Here is a 27560-nt window from a genome sequence, read left to right as displayed (position 1 = left end):
CAATGCCAACTTCATGCTTCTTAAGACAGAAGTGGTGAACTTCATGAGACCCATGCAGATGGACAATACAGTTACAACTGCTGAATCCTACACAAATGCTCTCTATAAGCACTGACATGAGTGCATGGAACATGGTATCCCAAACAAAACCAAGACGCTATCCTTCAAAAAAGGAAGCCAATCTGATGGTCCCCTGCCATACACAAACTGTACAACAGAAGAAATAAACTGTTGCAAAAGAGAGTAAAATCCCATGAGTGGAAGAGCTCCCTGGTCAGCCTCAGTAAGAAGCTGAGATCCCTTATAAGATCCTTCAAAGCTAGCTATGAAAAGAAAATCGCCACTAATTCTAAGGAGAACCACAAAGCATTCTATAGCTATGTCAAGAATATCGATGGCAACACCCAGATCTGCTCTGAGTTACAGCACAATGGCACGAAAATTACAGAACCAACTGATATTGCCAACATCCTGGCAGATAAGTACCTACGCAGGTAAAAGCTGCACTCTCTAAAGCCAAAAACACAGCATCCATGGGACCGGACAACATCCCAGGCTGCGTTTTACAAGAACTTCAGAATGAACTGGCTCCCCACCTAAGCACCATGTTCAATAATAGCCTCGCATCAGGCTTTGTGCCCACAGAATGGTGCACAGCAACAGTTATCCCACTCCACAAAGGGGGAGCCACTACTGATCCTGGGAACTATCACCCTATTAGCCTGATGAGCCTAGTCTGCAAGGCCATGGAACGTATCATCATGGAACTCGTAAGCAAAGACATTGGTAACCTCCAAACTCTGGATCCCACCCAGTTTGGGTTTGTGAAAGGCAGATCATGCCTCCTGAACCTGATGGCAGTCACCAAAGCCGTAGATGAGGGTAAGGTGGTTCCCACAGCCTATCTTGACCTCGCCAAGGCTTTCAACACCATCCCCCATTCTGGAATTATAGCTAAACTCACTAAACTCGGTATAAATCCCTGTGTCACAAGATGGGTTACCAACTGGCTCACTGACAGAACCCACACTGTAAAAGTTGCAGACTCCAAATCTGACTTCAAACCAGTGGCACGTGGAGTACCAAAGGGTTCAGTCCTGGGACCTCTCCTGTTTGCTATCTACTTCTCTGAAGTACAGGCTAACAAAGAAGGCCTCTGGCTAATGAAGTTCACAGATGACTGCAAACTAGGAGCCATAGTCAAGTCCCCAAATGAAGGGGACATCCTTCAGAAGGGCCTCGCTGAGACAGATGCCTGGTGTCAGAGCCATGGCCTAAAGCTCAATGCCAAAAAGTGCAGTGTCATCCCCTTTGGAAAAAATTCTGTACCCATGAGCTACCACAGAGGCACCAATCTCCTTAACACCGAATGTGTGATAAGAGACCTTGGGACCCAGGTGGACAGTAGTCTCTCCTTTGATAGTCACATCGCCACAATAGTCAGGAAGTCCTTCTATGTGGCTCACCTCATCATAAAAGGGCTCTCATCCAGGAAAAAAGAGGTCACTGTTCCCCACTACTCTACACTCATTAGACCCATTATAGATTACAACTCCCCTTTTGGAATGTACCTCACAAGACATCTGCAGCAGCTGGAAAGGCCACAAAATACCTCACAAAGAGGATTACTGGCCTCAAACAAATGCCCTACACTGACTATCGCAAAAAACTCCAGCTTTACTCCGTAGCATATCGCCTACTCCGAGGTGATCTCTGCCTAACATATAAAGCTATATCAAACCCAGAGCTGTTGGACATTCTACACCTAAAGAAATCCCAATCCCTCCGAGCTACACGCTCTAGGGACCTAAACCTTGTCACCACAATAAACAGGACATGCTGGAGGGATAGATTCCTGTCCCAGAGACTTCCCATACTCTGGAATTGGCTACCCATCTATGTCAAGCAAAGTTCTTCATTAGCACTCTTCAAGAAAACTCTTGATGAGTGGATGGGAAATAGGAAATACACCCCGGGGATCAGATGTTCTTCATCTCACATTGCTGCAGTCCTTACACTTGGGTAGTCCACTGTCCTCGGTCGGCCCGAATATCAAAGTATTAGGCTGACGTCGGTCAAGGCGCTTAAGACTGACATCAGGACGTCAGGGTACAAATGCGCATGACCGACGTCATATCCTCAGTCTTTTTTGCCGCATGGTCCGATGCAGAAGCAGCGTTGCAAGTGCCGTTCGGCGTTCTGAAATTTTTCGGAGTTTCAGACCGAGTCAAAGTTGGCTAAGTACCCGTTGGGATTATTTTCGTATTTTCTTGCCTCAGTGGTTTACCGGATGTCAGAAAAAGTGAATAACTGTATTTCTTGTGGGAAGCAGATACCGCATAGAGATTATCATACTTTGTGTATTCCTTGTTTGGGGCCTGAGCACGACGTTGTTGGGTGTCGCTTTTGTGCTAGGTTTAATAAGCGCACTATTGCGAAGGTTAGATTGTGCCAGGTTGGTCTTCGGGAAGCGGTGCAATTACAATATGCCGTCGGATGCTCCGACGCCCGCTTCTTCGAAGAAGCGCAAAGACAAAGCAGCTAAACCCCGGCAAGAAGAGTCATCCGTACCGGACGCCGGTTCTTTGGAGGCGTCAGTGGAACCGGTGGTTCCACCGGAGGCTTCTCTGGAGTCCCAGGGGGAGACTTTGATATTGCAGGATGTGGCCTCTCAGGAGGCAGGTCAGGCTGAAGGGGCTTCTCAGGTTTCTTTACTCCCCTCCCTTCCTAGGGTGGTTAGGCCCTCTCCTTCTGTTTCCAAGGCTTCTCCCAGAGGCAGGCCAGGTTTAGCTTCTGTTGGTGTCACTCCTAGTTCTTCTGGATCTGTGCCCAAGAAGCACATGCTCAAAATGGCAGAAGATTTAATTACTTTGATTAGAGGTTCTTTGCCCCCTCCTGATAAGAGGCCTAGGGTGGAACCAGAGTTGGGGAGTTTTGAGCAGGTTTCGGATGTTTCAGAGTCTTCGGCTGAAGACTTGCAGGAGTATTCTCCTTATTCTGATTCTGATGTGGATGATTCTACTCCTTCTGCTTCTCCTCCAGAGGATTTTTCTTTTTCAGAGACTCTTCATTCTATGAGGGAACATTTTAAGTGGGAAGGTCAGGACTTCTCTGATTCCAGGAAAAGGCTTAGGGAATTTTTGCTTTTACCCCAGCATAGGCCTTTGGCTATTCCTCCTGTTCTGGATGTTGTGGAAGATGTGTTTGCAGAGGCTTCACTTAATCCTGATTCTTTGCCTCCTGCTCCTGTTAAACCGGACAGGTATTACAGGGTGCCTGAAGCTCATAAATATCTGTATGAGTCCTAGGGCAGACCCAGAAACACTTAGTCAGGGACCTAAGGGTGTCAAGGCCTCTGTGGTAAAAAATCCGGTTCCTCCAGATAAAGAGGCCAGAGCTTTGGATAGATGGGGAAAGAAAGTCTATACTTCTTCCACCTTAGCTATGAGGGCTTTGAATTGCCAGTTTCACATGTTGAAATATCAAAACTATCTTCTTTCTCAATTGAAGTCTAAGGTAGATGCTCTGGCGGAAGGCATTGAGTGTAAAGAATTACAAGATTTGGTACATGTTTCTGAACAGGTGGGTAAGCATTCTTTACAATGTGGATTTGATGCTGTACAGGCCTCGTCTAGGGTGACTGCCACTGAGTCAGTTCTTCGCAGGCACGCCTGGCTGAGGGATCAGAACTTATCTGACCATGTTAAAACAAGGATTTTAGATGCTCCTTTACAGTCTGATGTATTGTTTGGTTCACCTGTGGAGGCAGTTTTAAAGAAAATGGAAGACAAGGCTAAGTCTATGCAGACTGTTAAAGATTTTTTGCAAGTTCAGCCTCCGAAGTTTAGTAGGAATTGGCCTGCTAAGGGGTGGACGTACCCTTCTTATGATTCTCAGTCTAGGGAAGATCTAGACGTGGTAGGGGTAGAGCTCAGGGCTCTTTCAGACCTAGAACAGGAGTTCACCTGCACAGTCTTCAGGTGAGGGCAGGGGCCAGTCCTTTCGTAAACAGGCCCAATGACCTACCTTTTCAGCTGCCAGAGCCTTCTTGTCTGGCAGCACCTTTGGGAGGAAGGTTGGCACTTTTCAAAGAAAATTGGAGTTTAATTACCCAGGACAAATGGGTATTGGATATTATACACCAAGGTTACAGGTTTTATTTCCATACATTGCCTCCTTTCAAGGGCATGCCAGACGTTCCTCCTCAGCAAAGAATAGAGGCTCACAAACAAATTTCTCTGCTGCTGCAAATAGGGGCCATACAGCCGGTCCCTCTGCCAGAAGTAGGCCTAGGATTTTATTCTCGCCTGTTCCTAGTACCAAAGAAGGGGAACACGTGGAGACCAATTTTGGATTTATCTACCCTCAACACTTATCTGGACATTCCCAAGTTCAAAATGTTGACGTTACAACAGCTTTTACCTCTGTTGGGCAAAGATCACTGGATGGTGACTCTGGATCTCAAGGAAGCTTACCTTCATGTTCCTATCAGGCTAAGTTGCAGGAAGTATCTGCGTTTTCGAGCTGGGACTTCTCATTATCAGTTCTCTGCATTGCCCTTTGGCTTATCTACTGCGCCCAGAGTGTTCACAAAGGTTCTGGCTCCAGTGATAGCTTTCTTCAGGCTAAAAGGAATACAGATCTATCCTTATTTGGACGATTGCCTGATTCTGGCCAAAGCAAGGGACGAGCTTCTTCATCATTTACAATATGTGATAGCAGTGCTAAGATGCCTGGGGTATTCTGTGAACGAAATAAAGTCCAGTCTAGTACCCTCTCAGGACATGTGCTTTCTGGGTGTGAGACTGAATACAGCATCCCAGATGGCCTTTTTGACCCCGGACAAACAAAAGAATCTTTCCCTTTACTTCCATCAATTGTCTCATCAGTCCAGGCTGACTGCAAGGACAGTCCTTCAAGCCTTGGGGTTCATGGCATCTTGTATTCTGGTGCTTCCCAATGCCAAACTGCATATGAGGAAGCTACAATGGTATCTCAAAATGTATGGACACAGCACTGCCAAGATATGGACACTGTCATTCAGATAATACCTTGCATTCAAAAGGAATTTTTGTGGTGGGCTCAGGAATGTCACCTAAACAAGTGACTCTCTGTGACCCGGCCAGAGGCGAGTCAGATTCTAACGACAGATGCCTCAGACAAAGCTTGGGGAGCTCATCTAAATGGAAAGTGGATACAAGACACGTGGCCTGCCAGACTACAACATCTACATATCAACTTAAGGAGATGTTAGCAGTCCAATTTGCATTAATGGCTTTCAAGGATTTACTTCTTCCAGGGCAGGTGTTGGTTCTAACAGACAACACAACTGTCATGTGGTACATCAACAAGCAAGGGGGAACACATTCTTATCCTCTATGCAGGCAAGCAATGATTTTGTGGGAGACTGCTCTCAGTTTACAGCTCAATCTTCAGGCAAGGTTTCTGCCGGGAGCTCAGAACTCCTTAGCAGATGTGTTGAGCAGACGAATTATGGATCCCCACGAGTGGAAATTGGATCCTCATGTGTTTCAGAAATTGACAGTGTCATGGGGAACTCCAGTCATAGATCTGTTCGCTTCTCCACTAAACTACCAGCTGCCAAAGTTTTGCACAAAAAGGTTTCATCCCACAGCTTGGAAAGTGGATGCTCTTTCTTTCAATTGGAGCAATCTTCATGTGTATGCCTTTCCACCTCTGCCTCTCTTCCCAAAGGTACTCCTAAAGGTCAGACAGGACAAGCCAAAGATGATTCTAATAGCTCCAGATTGGCCTCGACATCACTGGTACCCATTACTGAGAAGTCTGGTTCGGGAGCCTCCATGGCCTTTGCCTTCGATTCCACACCTACTGTCTCAAGAGAACAGTCATTTACTCAATGTCAAACTTCACTCTCTTCACCTAACAGCCTGGCATATTCTGTTTTAAACCCTGGAGGGTCTCAGCTTCCGCAGCAAGTTTTGAATGTTATTTTGGAGGCCAGAAGGCCTACTACAAGGAAAGTATACGCAGATAAATGGAAGAGATTTTTATTTTGGAGTACAGCAAAGGAATTTGATGTTGCTAAGCCTAATTTAAGTGTGGCTCTTCAATATCTTGCTGAGTTACTGGACAAAGGTTTGTCCTTCTCTTCTATTAAGATTCATGCTGCAGCAATTTCTGCTCACTATGACTGTGACCCACCATTGTTTTCTCATCCTTTGTTTAAGCAATTCCTCAGAGGGGCAAAGAATATAAGACCCCGCGTAGAGCTCCTACTCCTGCTGGGGATCTCAATTTTGTGTTGGAGAAACTCACTCTACAACCTTTTGAGCCTGCAGCTACTGCCGAGTTGAAATACTTATCATGGAAGACTGCTTTTTTGTTGGCCATTACCTCTGCGAGAAGGGTTTCTGAATTACAGGCCCTTATGGCAGTTGAGCCTTTCTTAATTTTCCATAAGGATAGGGTATCTTTACGTACTAATCCTTCCTTTATGCCTAAGGTGGTTTCTAGTGTGGCTTTAAACCAAACTATTCATTTGCCTACTTTTTATGCAAACCCCCAAAATAAAGGGAAAAGATTTTGCACACCTTGGATATACACAGGCAGTTGCGATATTATTTGAGCAGAACTAAAGGGTTCAGGCAGTCTCAGCAGTTGTTTGTTTCTTTTGCTTTGGGTTCTCAGGGCAAGCCTGTGTCAAAACAAACTATTTCTAAGTGGATTGGGTTTTGTATTGCTTTCTGTTATTCCCATCATGGTAAGGAGGTTCCAGCTGGGATTAGGCCTCATTCCACTAGAGCTACTGCCACTTCTACAGCTTTTTTAAGGGGGGTGGCAACTAAAGATATTTTGGAGGCAGCTACTTGGAGTTCAGTGCATACTTTCTCTAAGCATTACCACCTTCCACTTTACTCTAAATCTAGGGCTGGGTTTGCCACTGCTATTTTACAGGGCATTTTGGCAGCTCCTACTGCTTTATAGTTTTGCCATCCTCCCTTACCTCTGCTTTGGGATTCTACCCAAGTGTAAGGACTGCAGCAATGTGAGATGAAGAACATAGTACAGTTTTGTACCTACCATAAATGTAGATGTTCGAAGATCCACATTGCTGCAGTCCAATTTACCCTCCCTCCTTCCCCTCTGTTGTTGGAGGTGGTTGTGTGGTTTGGGTTGAAAATATTGTGCATATTGTATATATATATATTGTTCATATGTTTAGTGCAAGGGTGGTTGGTTGTTTTTTGCTGTCTTTTGGTTTTGACCTTTCTGTTTAGGGTCTTCTGACATCTGGGGCAAGAAAAGACTGAGGATATGACGTCGGTCATGCGCATTTGTACCCTGACGTCCTGATGTCAGTCTTAAGCGCCTTGACCGACGTCAGCCTAATACTTTGATATTCGGGCCGACCGAGGACAGCGGACTACCCAAGTGTAAGGACTGCAGCAATGTGGATCTTCGAACATCTACATTTATGGTAGGTACAAAACTGTACTTTCTGCATCTCTGCTTGACAGTGGCACAAGAAAATAACTTTCTTGGGTGGCGTAAGCAAGGGAACCCTGTTGGCTAGGCTTATGTAGGCCCTTGGGCCGATAGCCTAGTACCTACCTATGAGCCTTTAAGTGAATTAGAGTATCATCTTCTTTTGGCTGTTCCCGTTAGGGGTTGCCACAATGGATCACCTGTTTCCATTTCTTCCTGTCCTCTGCATCTTGCTGTCACATCAACCACCTGCATGTCCACTCTCACCACATCCATAAACCTTATCTTAGGCCTTCCTCTTTTCCTGTTACCTAGTAGCTTCATCCTTAGCATCTTTTTTCCAATATACTCAGCATCCCTCCTCAGCACATGTCCAAACCAACGTAATTTTGCCTCTCTGGCTTTGTCTCCAAACCTTCCAACATGGGCTTACCCTCTAATATACTTATTCCTAATCCTGTCCACCCTCACCACACCCAGTGCAAATCTTAACATCTTTAACTCTGCCACATCCAGCTCAAACTCCTGCCTTTTTGTCAATGCCACTGTCTCCAATCCATATAACATAGCTGGTCTCACTACCCTGTTGTAGACCTTCCCTTTCACTCTTACAGGTACTCGTCTGTCACAAATCACTCCTGACATTCTTCTCCACCCACTCCATCCTGCCTGTACTCTCTTCTTCACCTCTCTTCCACACTCACCATTACTCTGAACTATTAACCCAAAGTATTTAAACTCATCCACCTTCGCCACCTCTACTCCTTGCATCCTCACCATTCCTCTATCCTCCCTCTCATTCACACACACATATTCTGTCTTAGTCCTGCTGACCTTCATTCCTCTTCTCTCTAGAGCATATCTCCATCTCTCCAGGGTCTCCTCCACCTGTTCCCTACTGTCACTACAGATCACAATGTCATCTGCAAACATCATAGTCCACGGGAACTCCTGTCTGATCTCGTCTGTCAACCTGTCCATCACCATTGCAAATAAGGAAGGGCTCAGAGCTGATCCTTAATGTAACCCCACCTCTACCTTAAACTCATCCATCACTCCCACCGCAGACCTCACCGCTGTCACACTACTCTCGTACATATCTTGTACCACTCTTACATACTTCTCTGACACTCCTGACTTCCTCATACAATACCACAACTCCTCTCTAGGTACCCTGTCATATGCTTTTCCTAAGTCTACAAAAACACAATACAACTCCTTCTGACATTCTCTGTACTTCTCCATCTACACTCTCAGAGCAAACATCGCATCTGTAGTGCTCTTTCCCGGCATGAAACCATACTGCTGATCACTAATCATCACATCCCTTCTTAACCTAGCTTCCACTACTCTTTCCCATAACTTCATGCTGTGACTGATCAATTTAATCCCTCTGTAATTACTACAGCTCTGCACATCACCCTTATTCTTAAAAATCGGTACCAAAACACTGTTTCTCCATTCCTCAGGCATCCTCTCACTTTCCAAGATTTCATTAAACAATCTGGTTAAAAACTCCACTGCTATTTCACCTAAACACCTCCATGCTTCCACAGGAATGTCATCTGGGCTAACAGCCTTTCCATTCTTCATAGCTATCCTTACGTCCTCCTTGCTAATCCATTGTACTTCATGATTCATTATCCCTACATCATCCAACCTTCTCTCCCTCTCATTCTCTTCATTTATCAACCCCTCAAAGTACTCTTTCCATCTCCTCAACACACTCTCCTTGCTTTTGAGTATGTTTCCCTCATTATCCTTTATCACCTTTACCTGCTGCACATTTTTCCTAGCTTGGTCCCTCTGTCTAGCCAATCGGTACAGGTCCTTTTCTCCCTCCTTAGTGTCCAACCTTTCATACAACTCTTCATATGCCTTATCTTTAGCCTTTGCCACCTCTCTCTTTGCCATGCACCTCATCTCCTTATACTCCTGTCTACTTTCTTCACGTCTCTGACAATCCCACTCCTTCTTTGCCAACCTCTTTGTCTGTATACTCTCCTGTACTTCCTCATTCCACCACCATGTCTCCTTGTCGTCCTTCCTCTGCCCAGATGTGATGCCAAGCACCTTTGTAGCCGTCTCCCTTACTAGCTCTGCTGTATTTGCCCAGCTATTTGGTAACTCTTCACTGACGCCCAGTGCCTGTCTTAACTCATCCCTGAACTCCACCTCACAATTACCCTTTTTCAATTTCCACCATTTGATCCTTGGTGCTGCCCTCACACTCCTCCTCCTCTTCTTGATCACCAACATCATCCTACAAACCACCATTCTATGCTGCCTAACTACACTTTCTCCGGTCACCACTTTACAGTCTCTAATCTCCTTCAAAGTGGCCCTCCTACACAAGATATAATCCACCTGTGTGCATCTTCCTCCACTCTTGTATGTCACCCTATGCTCCTCCCTCTTGTTAAAATACATATTCACCACAGCCATGCCCATCCTTTTCAGAAAATCCACTACCATCTGACCTTCTGCATTCCTTTGTTTAACACCATACCTACCCATCACTTCCTCATCCCCTCTGTTCCCTTCACCAACATGCCCATTGAAATCTGCTCCAATCACCACTCTCTCACCCTTGGGTACAGTCATCACCACTTCATCCAATTCACTCCAAAATTTTTCTTTCTCATCCATTGCACACCCAACTTGTGGAGAATATGCACTAACAACATTCATCATTACACCATCAATTTCCAGATTCATAAACATCATTCTATCCGACACTCTTTTCACCTCCAAAACACTATTAGCATACTGTTTCTTCAGAATAACTCCTACACCATTTCTCCTCCCATCCACACCATGATAAAATAATTTGAATACACCTCCGATACACCTAGCCTTACTCCCCTTCCATCTGGTCTCTTGCACACACAATATACCAGCCTTCCTTCTGTCCATCATATCAGCTAGATCTCTCCCTATACCAGTCATACTGCCAACATTCAAAGTTCCCACCCTCACTACCACAGTCCTAGCCTTTCTCCTCTCTTCCTGCCTTCAGCCATGCCTTCTGCCTATTCTCCTCCTTTGGCCAACAGTAGCCCAATTTTTGCCAGCACCCTGTTGGCTAACAGTACTGGTGGCAGTCGTTGTTAACCTGGGCCTCGATCGATCCGGTATGGAAATATTTGCGGGTGCCTGCATGAAATGATTTGGTGAAGTTTTATGCCGGATGCCCTACCTGATGCAATCCTCCCCATTTATCCGGGCTTGGGACCAGCACAAAGAAATGCACTGGCTTGTGCATCCCCAGTGGCTGGGTTGAATTAGAGTATTATTTAAAATGTGGCCATGATTTTGGACCTTTGTGTCATCCCCATTTATTTTTGGCTTTGATCAGAATTCTTGAGCAAAGAAATCAAGTGGTACAAACATAACCAAAAAGCAGACAGCTGCACAGCATCACACTTGAATGCCAAATAAAAATATGCTATAATCAAGCAATCGATCCAAGAAGCATTTAGTAAACGTTTTACTTTACGGGCTTTTGATCCAGTAGTTCCTTTGAAGGGTATAAGTAGGCGCATGGAGGCACAAGATAACGGTCACGAAGAACATGTGGATTTCCTGAATGGCCTAGCTCAGTTGTAGTGCTCTGTTTACCACACACAAACTTCGGACTAAACCGAAAAACCAACTTTGTAAGCTAAAAAGACAATGTGAGTAGAGTAGTCCACAATAGAGGCAATAATAACTAGCGCTTTCTTCCACTTTTATTTTCCGTGAACTTCTTCAGAAACAAAGACCTTTGTTTCTGAAGAAGTTCACGGAAAATAAAAGTGGAAGAAAGCGCTAGTTATTATTGCCTCTATTGTGGACTACTCTACTCACATTGTCTTTTTAGCTTACAAAGTAGTGCTCTGTTTACATACAGTTTTTACCCCGTAACACTGTCAGCTCAGGTGTTCTGTTTTTTGTTTTTTTTACCTTGCTCCTCTCTCAAAAGAGTAATCTGCTTGCACTTGGCATAGTGAATGAGATATGATCGTAATCTGTATGTCCTTGTATAAGTGTAACAGTGGGAAGCAAGGTCCACAATGGCAGTACATGAATGTAAAAGCACCTCTCTGATTGGCTGACCCATCTCTGTTATGCTTGCATTTGTGCACTTCACTGACAAACAGCTATTACAAAGCTTTGATTGTCAACTTATTTGTTAAAACCATGAGTTATGGCAGCAATTTCATGCAAAAAGGATGGAGTTAAAAAAAAAAAAAAAAAAGGCATTCTAAGCCAATATTGATGGTTGCGGCCTTTGATTCCTACTCTGCCAGGCCACACTCAAGTCGCACCAAAAGTACTAAGTACAGATCTAAAGGTTTTGAAAGGAGAAATCCATCAGTGTGTATGGAGGAGTCCAGATGATAGCTACCAGAAGTGTGAGTGTGATGGAGGGGAAAAAGTATAACCAGAATTCAAAGGAGCTAGGCCTTTTCTCTGTTCAGACCAAAGAATACAGTTATGATCTGTCTGTACAGACCAGAGAATACAGTTATGATCTGTCTGTACAGACCAGACAATACAGTTATGATCTGTCTGTACAGACCAGAGAATACAGATGTAATGGGATCCTATCTCGCCTACATTCTTAACTGATGGCTTCAGAGCCGATCCGTCGGCTCTGACTCGGCCACTATACACTAGAACAAAGTCTCTCATTGGCTGGGCTACCCCTTATCCCATAATGCACCACACCTACTTCCCCAGATCTCGTTTGCCGCTTTTCAAGCCGGACGTGGTCTCGACTTGGCTGGAGCTAAGTGTTTTTTCTTGACCTTTTGGTCTTTTTTGACTAGGGTTTCTGTCAGAATTTAAACAAACAGCTGTTTTAACAGCTTTGTGAGCGTTTGTGGTCAGTTTGGTGTGAAATTTAATTTTATTCATTTTCGTGCTACTAGTGGACTGGGCAAGGCCCGTTTTAAGTTAGAGGGCCTTTGCCCTTATTGTGTATTTATCAAATTTTCTTTTAGTGTGACTGAAATAGTTTTCGGGCTAAGCCCGTTTAAGTTAGAGGGCTTTAGCCCACGTAGTTCCTTCTCTGTGTGTTTGATCTGTTGTGTCGGGCTAAGCCCATTTAAGTTAGAGGGCTTTAGCCCATACATTTGTTATTGGTTTTTTCCTTGTGGTCAGTTACCTGTTTTTTCCTCTGAAAATGTCTAAAGAGCAAAAGTCAGGGTTCAAAAAGTGTGCAAAATGTAATTATAAAATGTCTATTACAGACAGCCATGCTGTCTGCGTGTACTGTTTAGGGCCTAAACATTTACAGGATACTTGCAGTGTATGTCACGCTTTTTCCTCCAGGGTTCTCCAGGAGAGAAAAAATAAATTGATACTTAGGGGTTTGATTAAGCCTTCATTTGAAGAAGCTTTGGCTTCATCTCCAGCTTCAAAAAAGAAGAGATCGTCAGCTCCGACCAGTCCGTCGGGCCCGACACCCAAGAAGCATAGATCGTTGGCTCCGACCAGTCCGTCGGACCCGACAGCTAAGAAACAAGGGTCCACTTCTTCTTCCTCGGCTCCAATGGCTTCGGAGCCGATGGCTGAAGGGTCTGCCTCGGTGCTTCTTTCCTCGGCTCCATTGGTGTCTGAGCCACAGGTTAGTGCATTGAGAGGCCAATCACCTACCTCGGCTCCCTTGGTCTCGGAGCCGTTGGAGGTGTGCAGTTCAGACTCTTCCCCCTCGGCTCTGGAGCCTCCTTCGGCGCCGACACTGTTGCAAACGGTTCCGGTCTTGGCTCTGATAGTGCTTGAACCCTTTTGGAGCCGATCCCCTGCTTTGTCGGAGCCGAGACAGAAGTCTTCTCGGCCCCAATCTGTTTGCTCCAAATCCTCTAGGTTATCGGATTCGGATTTGGATAGGGTTATCCAGAGGCTGTTCCAGTCCCCAGCTTTTACTAAAATGATCTCGGCTCCAGCCCACGCGGCTTCGGAGCCGACGCCACATCCCATGCATTTGATACCTCCTCCTCCGACCCCCTTGGAGCCGTTGGAGTCGGTGCAGGTAGAACGGAGCGGAATCGTCCAGTCGGAGCAGGGACCCCCTCGGAGTTTCGCTGCTCCGACTTTCATTCCTACCCTGTCCTCTGTGTCAGGGTTTGGTACCGGGTCTTCCTCGGTGGGGGCCGAGGGCGACACTGTGGAGCTTGCCTCTTCGATGCCCAGTCTTCCCCTTGGAGCATCGGCCGCAGGTATTCCCGGTACCGCCATGGTCTCTCAGCAAGTGCCCTCTGCAGAGTCTGGAGGTCCTGCTTTTGAGGCCATGAGGAGTGCACTGGCCATGACCTTGCCGATTCAGCAGGTTTCTACCTCACTGTCCCAAGTTTTGGGTACTGGTGCCTCTGGAGACCTTCTTTCCCACGACAGTGGGGCCCCAGGGCCTGAGGATACCCCCTTGGGGGGGTTCCCTTCTTCCGGGGGGTCCTTCTGAATCTGCTTCAGATGAACCCCCAAGGAAGAAACTGTGTAAGAGGAAGCACGTTGATTCCCAAGATGAATCCGTCACTTCAGATACTGACCTTGATGATGCGGAGGGGTCCCCTAAATCATCCTCGGATGACGTCTCTTTCTCAGATATCCTTGAGATCTTGAGACAGAGAGGCAATTGGCAATCCAAAGCCCCTACCGCTGAGGAGTCAGTTTTCCTCAAGGCCTTCGGGGCCCAGCCCTCCTCCTCCTGGGTGTCTCCACCCTTCGACGAGTTATTGGACCTAATCTCTCGGAGGGTGTGGGAACATCCTGATATGGCGGAACCGGTGCCTGCCAGGCCCAATAAGTTTCTTTCAGCCCCTCCCCAGAAGGAATTCCTCACTAAGGGTGTTGCAGTTGATGCTATGGTGGTGGCATCTGCCACTCAGCAGGACGTGGCAGAGGCTTCAACATCTATTCATCCTCCTAATAAGGATTCTAGGAGCATGGATAGGTACGGGAAGCGTACCCTTTCTTCAGTGACCTTTACCATGCGGTCGCTGAACTATCTTTGTCATTTTACAAGGCTCCAAAGGGACCTCCTCAAGGAGTTAGGAGAGTCCCTTGTGGGTAACCTTCCTGAGGCTTTAGCACAGACCGTAAGCGCCCCGATGACTACCCTAACTTCTATTGTCAACTCGTCCATGAGGCTCATTTCCTATGCAGCCGAAGGGGCGAGTAGAGCAGCGGGTACAGGAGTGGCTCTTAGGAGACAAGCCTGGTTACGCTTGTGTCCACTCGCGGAGGCCTTTAAGTCTTCCTTCGCCGACGCCCCCTTTGATGGGTCTTCTTTGTTTGGACCCAAGGTGAAGGACACTCTTACTCAGTGCGAGCAGGAGGGCAAGACCTTGACTGCCATTGGGGCCCATTTTTCCGCTCCCTCTAGACCTTACCCCAAGGCCCAGAGAGGAGGGAAAATGTGGTTCAGGAAATCCCAAAAGTTCTTCTCTACTCCACTGAGTGATCCCCCCTCCAGAGGCGGGGGGGGGGATTCAGGAAGACGCCGCCCTAGAGGTGGCAGAGGCCCCCGTAACTCTGGAGACCACGACTCCTTTCGTGGTTCCTCCTACCCTCAACGTCCCTAGGATGTGGCCCGGCTGTGCTTCTCCGGAGCCGGTCAGGGGTCGTTTTGCGAAACACCCACTGGCTTGGGAATCGATAACCAAGGATCAGTGGGTGCTTCGCATTGTAACTGGCGGTTACCTCATCCCCTTTTTCAAGCCCCCTCCTCCTACAAGGAGAATCCCGGATGTGCCACCCAGACAATGGGATCTGGCAGCCGTAGAAGTTTCAAAGCTGCTAAGCAAAGGGGTCATCCAGCCCGTCCCCGCCGACCAGATCGGATCAGGAACTTACTCGAGATTATTTTTGGTGCCAAAAAAGACAGGGGACGTAAGGCCCATTTTGGACCTCAGCCTTTTGAATCGTTTTGTAAAGAAGTCCAAATTCCGGATGGTCACCCTTCAGTCCATTCTCCAGTTATTGGAGAAGGATGTCTGGATGTGCTCCATAGACCTCAAGGATGCTTACTATCACATATTGATACGTCAGGAGTCCAGGAGTCATTTACGCTTCCGCCTAGGAACCAGTCATTTCCAGTTTCGTGCACTGCCCTTTGGTCTCACCACAGCCCCCAGGGTGTTTACCAAGTGTCTGGCAGTGGTGACAGCTCACTTGACAAGTCTCGGATTCCAAGTGTTTCCCTATCTCGACGACTGGTTCCTCACTGCCACCTCCAAGCATCTACTGATTCAAGCGCTGATGGCCACAGTAACCTTGGGTCTCTCGCTAGGAATCACTTTCAGTTGGGAAAAATCTGTGCTGCGGCCATCTCAGCGTATCACCTTTATAGGCACAAAAAGGATGCGGGCATTTTTGCCATCAGAGAGAATTCAGGTTCTACAATCACAGGTTCTAAATTTGTTACCCAAATCTCGAGTTCCTGCCAGACAGATTCTTCAGTTATTGGGTTCGATGGCTGCAACTATCCTCGTAGTACCATTAGCCAGTCTGCACATGCGGGTGCTGCAATGGCTATTATCGGTTCAATGGTCATACCAAGAACTTCCCCTGAACCACTTAGTTCTGGTTACGGACAGCTGTCGTCGGGACCTCCGTTGGTGGCTATGTCGGTCCAACCTGGACCGGGGGCGTCCCTAAGCCCTTCAGTCCCCTGTTGCCACAGTGACCACGGACGCCTCCCAGATAGGGTGGGGGGGTCATTATCTGGACAGGTCTGTCCAAGGCACTTGGCAGGATTGCGAAGCGCACCTTCACATCAATATCCTGGAAATGAGAGCGGTGCTTCTGGTTTTACAAGCACTTCATCATGCTCTCCCCCAAGGTACTATTGCGATTCTATCCGACAACATGTCGGTAGTTTGGCACATAAACAAGCAGGGCGGAACCAGGTCCTACCCCCTTTGCAGGGAGGCCATGAGAGTATGGCGCTGGGCCATAGCCTCTCGACGTTTCTTAGTAGCCATGCACATTCCGGGAAAAGCCAATGTGATTGCAGACAGGCTCAGCAGGACTCTCCTGTTGCCCCACGAGTGGTCCCTCAACAACAGAGTGGCTGCGCAGATCTTCGCCAAATGGGGCCTCCCTTGTTGCGACTTGTTCGCCAACCCCAACAATGCGAAGTGCAGAGAGTTCTTCACTCTGACACCCTCTCAGGGACAGTCTCCCAGGGACGCTCTAGCCCACAATTGGCCCCCGGGTCTGCTTTATGCCTTCCCCCCGATTCCCCTTCTCCCGAGGGTGATTCAGAAGGCTCTTCATGTCGGGTGTCACATGATTTTGATTGCCCCACATTGGCCCCGTCAGGTTTGGTTCCCATTTCTCCAGAAGTATACGGTACAGGGCCCCTGGATTCTGGACCCAGTGCCAGATCTGTTATCCAATCCTTCGGGACTCTCTCATCCGTCCCTCCGGTCGCTGCGACTGGCTGCTTGGTTACTCCACTTCCATCCTTAGTTAGAGATCTTTCTCTTTCTTCAGAAGTGATGCACATCTTGTCTTCTTCCCACAAGCCGTCTACCGTTAAGCTGTATTCCAGCAAATGGAAAAGGTTTGTTTGTTGGGCCCAGCAGCGAGGCATTGATCCTCTTACGGCCCCAGTTCCGCAGGTCTTGGAATTTCTAGCTTCATTGTTTCATTCTGGCTCTTCAGTCTCCACACTTAAAGTTCAACTGGCGGCTGTATCTAATTTTCATGTTGCTATAGAGCCTTCTTTAATGGCTAACAGACTTTGCAAGTCCTTTCTTAAGGGAGCTTGCCTCCTCAGACCTCCTATGGCTCATCCCGTGCCCCCTTGGGACTTAAATTTGGTTCTGGCCTCCTTAACTGCCCGTCCCTTTGAGCCGGCAGCCACTTGTGATGTTAAATTCCTGTCATGGAAAACTTCTTTTCTAGTGGCAATAACTTCTGCTAAGCGTGTTTCAGAGCTTCAGGCTCTCTGTTCTTCCCCTCCTTATTTGATCTTTCACAAAGACAGAGTTTCCCTTAGATTGAATCCTTCCTTTTTGCCTAAGGTAGCATCCCCTTTATGTATTCAGCAATCATTGGAGCTCCCAGTTTTCTTTCCAAATTTTTCTAATGGAGCAGAATATACCTTACACCAGTTGGATGTTCACAGGCAACTGCGTTTTTACTTGGATAGGACCTCTCAGACTCGAAAATCTGACCAACTGTTTGTGTCTTTTGCGGAGAATAGGTTAGGTCTTCCAGTTGCCAAAGCCACCATTGCCAAATGGATTAAGGATTGCATCTCTTTCATTTATTCCCACTCAGGCAAGGAGTTGCCTTTCCCACTCAAAGCTCATTCTACCAGGGCTATGGCCACCTCTGTAGCTTTTCATTCCAAAGTTTCAATAGATGATATTTGTGCGGCTACTACTTGGTCTTCTCCGCACACCTTCATTTCTCATTACAAGCTTGATGTGGCTTCCCGAGGCAGAGCTTCATTTGGTTCCGCAGTTCTCAGGAGTGTGTTCCAGTGAGCCACCCGGGGTTTTAGGTGCTAGGGACGCTGTCCCATCAGTTATGAATGTAGGCGAGATAGGATCCCATTACATCTTTTAGTTATGTACTTACCATAACTTTGGATGTATGGGATCCATCTCGCCTAAATTCATACATACCCACCCTCCTTCCCCCTACCTTTTGGATTTGGAGGAAACATTGGTCTTGCTGAGCTCTTCTCTGGAAGGGCTCTAGTTGGTTACAGTTATTGGTATGTGTTCTGTACCTGTATGTATGTATGAAAGCGAACAAACAAGATCTGGGGAAGCAGGTGTGGTGCATTATGGGATAAGGGGTAGCCCAGCCAATGAGAGACTTCGTTCTAGTGTATAGTGGCTGAGTCAGAACCGACGGATCGGCTCCAAACCCATCAGTTATGAATGTAGGCGAGATGGATCCCATACATCCAAAGTTATGGTAAGTACATAACTAAAAGTTATGATCTGTCTGTACAGACCAGAGAATACAGTTATGATCTGTCTGTACAGACCAGAGAATACAGTTATCTGTCTGTAGAGACCAGAGAATACAGTTATTATTTGTCTGTAGAGACCAGAGAATAAAGTTATTATCTGTGTACAGACCAGAGAATACAGTTATGATCTGTCTTTACAGACCAGAGAATACAGTTATGTTTGTCCCTTCAGGAATAAAAATTAAAGATTTGTGATGCTTTCACCCTGAACAGGAAGCACTACGTGGAACGAAGGGTCACAATCAGAAGACTGTAGGCACCAACTTTTCTGTATTTTTAAAACAACTACTTCAGGGAGTAACATTTGGACTTCTAAAAGATTGAGTTGTATAGAGGAAATCTGCTGAGGCATTCCAAAGAGCATGGAGCAGGTGAAAAAAACAGTAAGTTAGTAAGGAGTAACTTAGATGATAAAGAGTGTTACATGCATTCAGTCTTCAGACCAGATAATCTAATTGTCTTTTTCTGCCAGCAACCAAATGTAATAATGCAGTTTAAAATAGGATACTTGTAACCTGCAAGATTTTTCAATGTTTTCTGAGATGCTTTACCCTCATAAGTCATGCAAGAAGTGGTAAGTTTCATTAATGATTGCTTGTGGGGTTGAAAGGGCCTACAAATGGAAGTTAACTGAGCTGACAGAAACGATGGTGTGCAGAATGAAAGAATAAAATGCTGACATCAGCAAAAGTATGCCAAGAGTTTCCTTCCTATATTATTTTCCTTTATTTTATTTATTTTGTCTTGTTTTATATTTTTATAGTATAATTTAAAATTTAAGCCATTCTTGGGACTTCATTTGCTGAATGTAAAATGGCATTCATATAAAGCGAAATTAATTAATCATGATTAGCAGTGGGGGATTGTTGAGTAGACAAGACTTGCTGTCAAATTAAATATGTCCTGTAGTAGAAGATAAGGGCTGTTTCATGTCCTGACTTTGCAACCAGCTTCTAGTAGTTTCTTGGTGATCAATCACTTGGGGGAAATATTACTTCTTTTGCAGTTTCATAAGCAGAGAAGTCTTAGTTGTGCTACTGTAAGCAGTTATTGGAGTTTCTGACCTACATTTCCACCACAAGTTTTATTTGATATTAAATGAAATTGCAGTGATGAATACTAATGCCTCACTATCTATCTTTTTCAGGCAGCAGACCCAGCCAGGCTCTGCAACTGATTCCGCAAAAATAAAAAGTAAAGACAAAGAAGAAAAGCCAGCATCAGCTAAGGCAGTGTTGGGTATTAAACATGACTTTTTCTTATGCTTTACATGACAGGGTTCTTGGTGGTAACAGAATGCTTGCTCTTAAATGGAGTCTTTTTTTCAAAATTTATGTTAAAAGAGTTTTCCAGGTGGATAGCTCACCAAATAATTGCGGTGGTTATTCTTAGCTTTACTGTCGCAGTTTTTGTCATGATAATTAACAAGGTACATTCATTGGCATAATCACTGTTAGTTTAGTTACTATGATATTAAAATTGATTGTGAAAAGATGCTGTCAGTAGCATACCACAAATGTGTATACCTATCTAGGACTGTCATGTAATGTTTGGTTGTGTTTGTGAACGTCATAGAAGTCCAGCACTTCTACTTCTTCTTCAGGAAGTAGGAACGTTATGAACAGTATTTTCTACTTTGCATGTGTTTTTTTTTTTTTTTTTGTTTTTCTGTGCTGCTCTGTAAAATTAGATGCAAAAACTTATAGTTATTCCATTAGATGCCCAGCTTGCTCATCAGTGGATTTTGTCAGTAGCATAAATCCCTGCCAGGAAGTTTGCCACAGCTCTTAGGTTGGGTCCTAGGTAAAGCATGTGTTCACCACAGGTGGAGGTTCTGAAAAGTGTCCTTTCGATACTGCTTCCATTCTGGTGCATATCGTAGTGTCCTTTCGATACTGCTTCCATTCTGGTGCATATCGTAGTTTTCTTTCGATACTGCTTCCATTCTGGTGCATCATATCATAGTGTCCTTTCAATACTGCTTCCATTCTGGTGCATATCATAGTTTCCTTTCGATACTGCTACCATTCTGGTGCATATCGTAGTTTCCTTTCGATACTGCTTCAATTCTGGTGCATATCGTAGTTTCCTTTCGATACTGCTACCATTCTGGTTCATATCGTAGTTTCCTTTCGATACTGCTTCCATTCTGGTGCATATCGTAGTGTCCTTTCGATACTGCTTCCATTCTGGTGCATATCGTAGTGTCCTTTCGATACTGCTTCCATTCTGGTGCATCATATCATAGTGTCCTTTCGATACTGCTTCCATTCTGGAGCATATCATAGTTTCCTTTCGATACTGCTACCATTCTGGTGCATATCGTAGTTTCCTTTCGATACTGCTACCATTCTGGTGCATATCGTAGTTTCCTTTCGATACTGCTTCAATTCTGGTGCATATCGTAGTTTCCTTTCGATACTGCTACCATTCTGGTTCATATCGTAGTTTCCTTTCGATACTGCTTCCATTCTGGTGCATATCGTAGTGTCCTTTCGATACTGCTTCCATTCTGGTGCATATCGTAGTGTCCTTTCGATACTGCTTCCATTCTGGTGCATCATATCATAGTGTCCTTTCGATACTGCTTCCATTCTGGAGCATATCATAGTTTCCTTTCGATACTGCTACCATTCTGGTGCATATCGTAGTTTCCTTTCGATACTGCTTCCATTCTGGTGCATATCATAGTGCCCTTTCGAAACTGCTTCCATTCTGGTGCATACTGTAGTGTCCTTTCGATACTGATTCCATTCTGGTGCATATCGTAGTGCCCTTTCGATACTGCTACCATTCTGGTGCATATCGTAGTTTCCTTTCGATACAGCTACCGTTCTGGTGCATATCGTAGTTTCCTTTCGATACAGCTACCGTTCTGGTGCATATCGTAGTTTCCTTTCGATACTGCTTCCATTCTGGTGCATATCGTAGTGTCCTTTCGATACTGCTTCCATTCTGGTGCATATCATAGTGTCCTTTTGATACTGCTTCCATTCTGGTGCATATCGTAGTGCCCTTTTGATACTGCTTCCATTCTGCTGCATATCGTAGTGTCCTTTCGATACTGCTTCCATTCTGGTGCATATCGTAGTTTCCTTCAGATACTGCTTCCATTCTGGCGCATCATATCATAGTTTCCTTTCGATACTGCTTCCATTCTGGTGCATATCGTAGTCGTGTTCAGCATGTTATGTAGCAGCGAATGCTACAATTGTTATACCCCTCAAATGTATGTGTGTTTGTCTCACAATTTTGGTGTTTTTCTCCTAAGCCCCCTTAAAACGGTGATTTTGTGAGAAAGGGTAGCAGCTGACATTTACTAAATAATGGCAGTGGTTAGTTTTATACGTCTTTTACTTCAGAAAATGCATGCAAATTCACATTCTCTTACTCTGTCAGCTTCTCACGTTAGTAGTAGTAATATTTTAAAAAAATTGTCCCTGATGATGGAGGTAAACAATAGGAATAGCAGAAGGCACGCATCCCTGTCTTTTTTTGTTCTAAGTTTGTATACAAGATGAGATGAAATAAAGTACTCACTGCCATAAGGGACTGGTTATACATTACTTTTTATGATATACATGCAGGCTATGCCACAGACCACTTTGCCATAATCTATCTAAAGTACTACAGCCATTGGCTCTTGCATAAGTTAGCAGTCTGTATTCGCTGTGGTCATTTTTTTTCTGGAAACACATTTTAAAGAAAATTGGCCAGTGTTTGAAAACTAGAGTGCTTGCTTAGTTTTTTTTTTTTTTTTTTTTTTACACTTACCTGGGAGAGACAGGACATCATCAAATCACTGCAATCAATATGGGATTTAAAGTAGACACACTTTCTTCTAGATGCCTTTTTTAATATGGAACTTATCACCATGAATGTTTGAGCGTGTACAAGAATGCATGGATCCATCAGACTCTCAAAGTATTTCTCATAAATATTTATGGAAGTTTCATGCACATTACTTTTCTACCACTTTTCTGTATTTTTATTGCCATTGTTAGGTGTGTGCGTGTGTGTGTGTGTGTGTGTGTGTGTGTGTGTGTGTGTGTGTGTGTGTGTGTGTGTGTGTGTGTGTTGGGGGATTAATTGCCTGGGGTACTTTCATTCTCCTCCCGGGATTTGTCAGCAGCCTTTTGAAGATCCTGGTGACTGCATGTTTTGTATGTCCCACTTAGATATTTTAATTGCTTGCAAAATTAAGTATTACAACTTGCAACTTAGTATCCTGGTTTATGTCACAGACAGATGCTGGTCATTATACAAATGCAGGCCCACTTTTATCAAACTTGATTAGCAGCATCTTAGGGAACTAGATTTCCTAAGTTCTTTTTCTCTTGTTTAACTATTTATTTCATAATCCTTGCCATGAATGGACAGCACAGCTGACAATTTTCCTATGTGTGATCCATGCCTAATGCTTCTACTAAGTTCCTCATGCTCACCTTGCACTAATTTTATATATTTTCTGCACGCTCATTTGTGCCTATGTAAATATTGATGTACAGCTTTCTTCTGTGTGCGGATGCTGCATAAAATCCTAAGGACTCACTCCATGTCCCTCCCAATCAAGGTAACATGCACATCATCACAGTATAGAAGTTATGTCTTCATTTTGGGTTCCATACTCCCCCCACCATGGATCTTCATTCTGGAGCATTCCAACAACTTTCTTGGTTTTTACTTTTGCTGCAGTCCCAGAGATAACTTTGTATGTCAATACGGCTTAAGAACTCTGAAGAATTGCACCCCTGCTTTTTCTCGTATGCCCTTCCAGAGTCCACTGTTAACCATCTTATCATTGTGAACAAGTTCTGAGGTGATGTTTATGCCAGTGTTTTGTATAAAGCCAAAGGACAGGGCACTCTGTTTCCTGAGCTGGCTGACTTGCTGTCTGTCTTAACACATTTCAGGCAGGGAGCTGCAGTGTGTCCATACATGTTATTTTATAAGCTTAATGGGTTTTCTGCAACATATGGGAACTACTGTGATGCTTTCTTCTGTGGGTTTGGGAATACAGCTTTGAATTTTTATGATAATATTAGCATTCTTCAGTGAGAAAAATGCTGCCTGTTTAATGAATTTCATATAACTGTGGCTTGAAAATTATCCAGCATTATACATTCAGGGATTCTGATTGTCTTAACAAGTTGCAATAATCAGAAAGAAAAAAGTAATAAATTACAATTAGCTAAATGCAGCTTCATTCCCCCTAAAGGCTTGGATTCATGATTATGTGTGAAGGGATTATTCTGCGGCTGAGAAAGTCACTGAAAGCCTATTCTTCCCAGAGCTCCAAGCCCCCTGAACCACCCCAAAATTGTAGTTGTGAACTCCATGGTTCCACAACAGTTGAGAAAGTGTAGCACCACATGTTCACTTAAAGTGGCTTTCAGTGATAAAGCTGTCATGCTGCTGTCAGTCGATTATCAATCCATCCTTCACAAATGGGCATATTCCCAAAGGTTCAAACAAGATGCCAGGATATATTTAATAACAAAAGCTGCTTTTAACTTGTCCTTTTTTATTTTATTATTATTCTTGCCTTCACATTCAGAACATGATCATGCTTGCTTCTTTTAGCATTTAGCATGCGGCACTGAAAAACGATCCGCTGATAAAATAATCTGGATTTGTAGTTTTACAAAACAATTTTCAGTACTAGATAACATTTTGAAATTTAAAATGTTTTACTAAGAAATGAAAAAATAAAAAAACTAAGGTCAGAAAACTGATTGTAAAATAACATTTAAAAACTCCTATTTTAGGTCCACCACCAGATACAGGAAAAAGCATCATTCTGCTGGCAGATAAGTCATTAATGGAACTACCTCTTGAAGCCCTAAGAGACTTACAACATGAAAATATTGGCTCTCTCTCCAGGTGTTTTTCACTGCAGCATTTGCACAGCTGTTTGCACAGAGAAGAAACAGGTTAAGTACTTGCACTTTTGGATGATGTATGTGATATGTTTATTATCTCCTTTTGATAAATAGAAAGCATATCTAAAGTTAACTCATTAGGAAATAGCAGCTGCTTGTAAGGTTGGATGTTGTTCTTCTTTTATTGGTTACCTCCAAAATAATCCTTATATATTGCGTGTGTCTTAAGAAAATCTTGCATATGTGCAGATTAGCTAGATATTCAGTTACAAGCAAAGTACTAATAGAAGTTTGTGAATCTTGTATGATTATTAAAACATAATACCCTTTGAACAGATTTTTTAAATAAATCTGAAGTACGGAGACATTTGCATATTTATTGCAACAAAAAATGTTAGGGAAAATGTTATTGGTGAACTGGCTAAATTTGCAAATTCCAGTATTATGCATAGTCATTTCCAAGTCTATATCTTTGTATTCTTTCAGGAACTTTGTATTTTCATTCAGGCATTGTATGTAAAATACCAGGTGTTGGCTACAGACACTTACTTAAATAATATCAGTTATCCACCTTGTATAATATCACATTTCCACAGACACTTACTTAAATAATATCAGTTATTTACCTTGTATAATATCACATTTCCACAGACACTTACTTAAATAATATCAGTATTTACCTTGTATAATATCACAATTCCACAGACACTTACTTAAATAATATCAGTTATTTACTTTATATAATATCACATTTCCACAGACACTTACTTAAATGATATCAGTTATTTACTTTATATAATATCACATTTCCACAGACACTTACTTAAATAATATCAGTTATTTACCTTGTATAATATCACATTTCCACAGACACTTACTTAAATAATATCAGTTATTTACTTGTATAATATTACATATCCACAGACACTTACTTAAATAATATCAGTTATTTACTTTATATAATATCACATTTCCACAGACACTTACTTAAATAATATCAGTTATTTACTTTATATAATATCACATTTCCACAGACACTTACTTAAATAATATCAGTTATTTACCTTGTGTAATATCACATTTCCACAGACACTTACTTAAATAATATCAGTTATTTACCTTGTATAATATCACATTTCCGCAGACACTTACTTAAATAATATCAGTTATTTACCTTGTATAATATCACATTTCCACAGACACTTACTTAAATAATAGCAGTTATTTACCTTGTATAATATCACATTTCCACAGACACTTACTTAAATAATAGCAGTTATTTACCTTGTATAATATCACATTTCCTTTCTGCTGCTTAGCCGTTCTTAATTGCAAAATCAAGTCCCTTTTCTTAAAACTTTGCAGAAACTTTTTCAAGAGTACAGAAGAAAAATTACTCTGGAAGGCTGCAGGTGCTGTTTGAAACATGTTACTGTTATCAGAATTGCTATGAAGGCTACATAAATGTTGGGGACTTCAGCAACAATAATTTGCATCACCTACATTGCATATGCAGACTTGCATAAGTCAGTCTACTTAGGTAACAGCCCATTTTCTGAGATATAATAGAATCTGTCAGGATTTATTTTCAACAGATTATATAAGCATAGCCAACAATCTCACTATTCAGTAGGATAAAATACTACCCAGACGGTATAAAGCATCAAAATCTTACCCTTCAATTATTTTCAGTATTTTAATTTGAACACTGAACAGGCACAGCAGACTTTAATATCAGCATTTTGCTTATATAATCCTACTAGTAACTATCATCTCAGTACTCATCTTACAAAGTGATTGAATTCTGTGAACTTCTGTTTTAGAGGTCACTAGGAAAGTCATGTTTATTACTGTCCTTGTATATGAAACATCATATCTCTGATCATGGTTTGATTATTAATGATGTTTTTTTTGAAAATGAATGATAAAAGTAAAAGTAGGAAGTTGTAAAATAAGAAGTCATTAGGTTTTCTCTATCTTCAGACTGTTTCCCTCTGTCTGAATATCCTTAGTATGTCATCTCATTAATGATTGGCTTTCCTCAAGACTGAACAAATTGTCCTGCAATGACATTTATATTCCTATGTGCCAAATGCATTTGTGGTTAAGATGACTTCAAGTTTCCAGTGGTAACTCCTGCACTACTTTTGTTTTGCTGTCTTAAAGCAATAAATAAATGTTATACTGAGGAAACGCATTCCCTTGTATTAGTAAATACAGTTTCTTTCATGTTGTACTATCCACTGTATCCATGAAAGACATGCAAACGATCCTTCATGTCTAGAAACATTGCTGGTACAGAATATATCTTTGTCCCTTACAGTTTGTTGTGTAATTATTCTTGCTGTGTGTGTGTGCGCGCATGCATGTTTGCACATGACTAGTTGTGTAGTCAGACAAATTGTGGTACATATATGAGTCATAATGATTTTGGCTGATTGTCTGCTTCTTCTACTTTCACTAGCATTTCTGGTGTTGGTTATGAAATCGCATAGATAACGTTTTTAGCTTTGAAGAAGGACCCCCCATTGTATCACAAGATCATGCTCACACAGACAAGAGGGTTGTAATCTTATACTTTGCAAGGAAAGTGATTTATTGTTTGAGTCAAGCAGATCTACTGTGCTTCTGTGTTCTTATGAACATACATATAGGTTCATAGGTTCATAGATTTATACTAGGCTATCTGCCCTAAGGCATTTATAAGCCTAGCCCAAATTTTTGTGGCTTACGCCACCCCTTATATGAAAAAATACTGTGCCCATTAGTTTGTTGTGCCTCTGTCCAGCAGTGACACAGAGATGATTCCCGGGGTAAACCTACGATCTCCCATCCACAGGTCAAGATTTCTCTTGAACAGAGCCAGCGAGGTGCTCTGCCTCACATGGACCGGGATTTTATTCCACAGCATAGGGAGTCTCTGAGTGATAAATCTATCCCTCCAGCACGTCCTATTTATATCCGTGCTAAGGTTTAAGTCGCTTGCTCTAGTGGTTTTGGTGGATTTGGATTTTTTGAGGTGGAGCATGTCCATTAATTCCGGGTTGGACATGGCCTTGTATGTCAGGCAAATGTCACCTCTGAGCAGATGGTACGCGACTGAATAGAGTTGGAGTTACTTCAATCTGGCAGCATATGACAGATTTTGGAGTCCCTTTATCCTTTTGGTGAGGAACTTTTGGGGTCTCTCCAGTTGCTGCAGATGCCGGGTGAGATACATCCCGAATGGG

The 27560-nt window shown here is 43.5% G+C and overlaps 1 protein-coding gene across 1 annotated transcript in view; it reads left to right on the top strand.

Annotated features, from left to right (window-relative positions):
• Nucleotides 1-27560, top strand: part of CFAP46 (cilia and flagella associated protein 46) — a 3596153-nt gene that overhangs the window by 2948326 nt on the left and 620267 nt on the right. The window contains exons 52-53 of the mRNA XM_044056880.1: nucleotides 19596-19687; nucleotides 24217-24381. Coding sequence (XP_043912815.1) covers nucleotides 19596-19687; nucleotides 24217-24381 — 257 coding nt within the window. The remainder of the gene's footprint in view (nucleotides 1-19595; nucleotides 19688-24216; nucleotides 24382-27560) is intronic.

Source organism: Protopterus annectens, chromosome 14.part0, assembly GCF_019279795.1.
Source record: "Protopterus annectens isolate FY-2018-M chromosome 14.part0, PAN1.0, whole genome shotgun sequence".
Classification (NCBI taxonomy): Eukaryota; Metazoa; Chordata; order Ceratodontiformes; family Protopteridae; genus Protopterus; species Protopterus annectens.
This window is presented reverse-complemented; position numbering and strand designations above follow the sequence as displayed.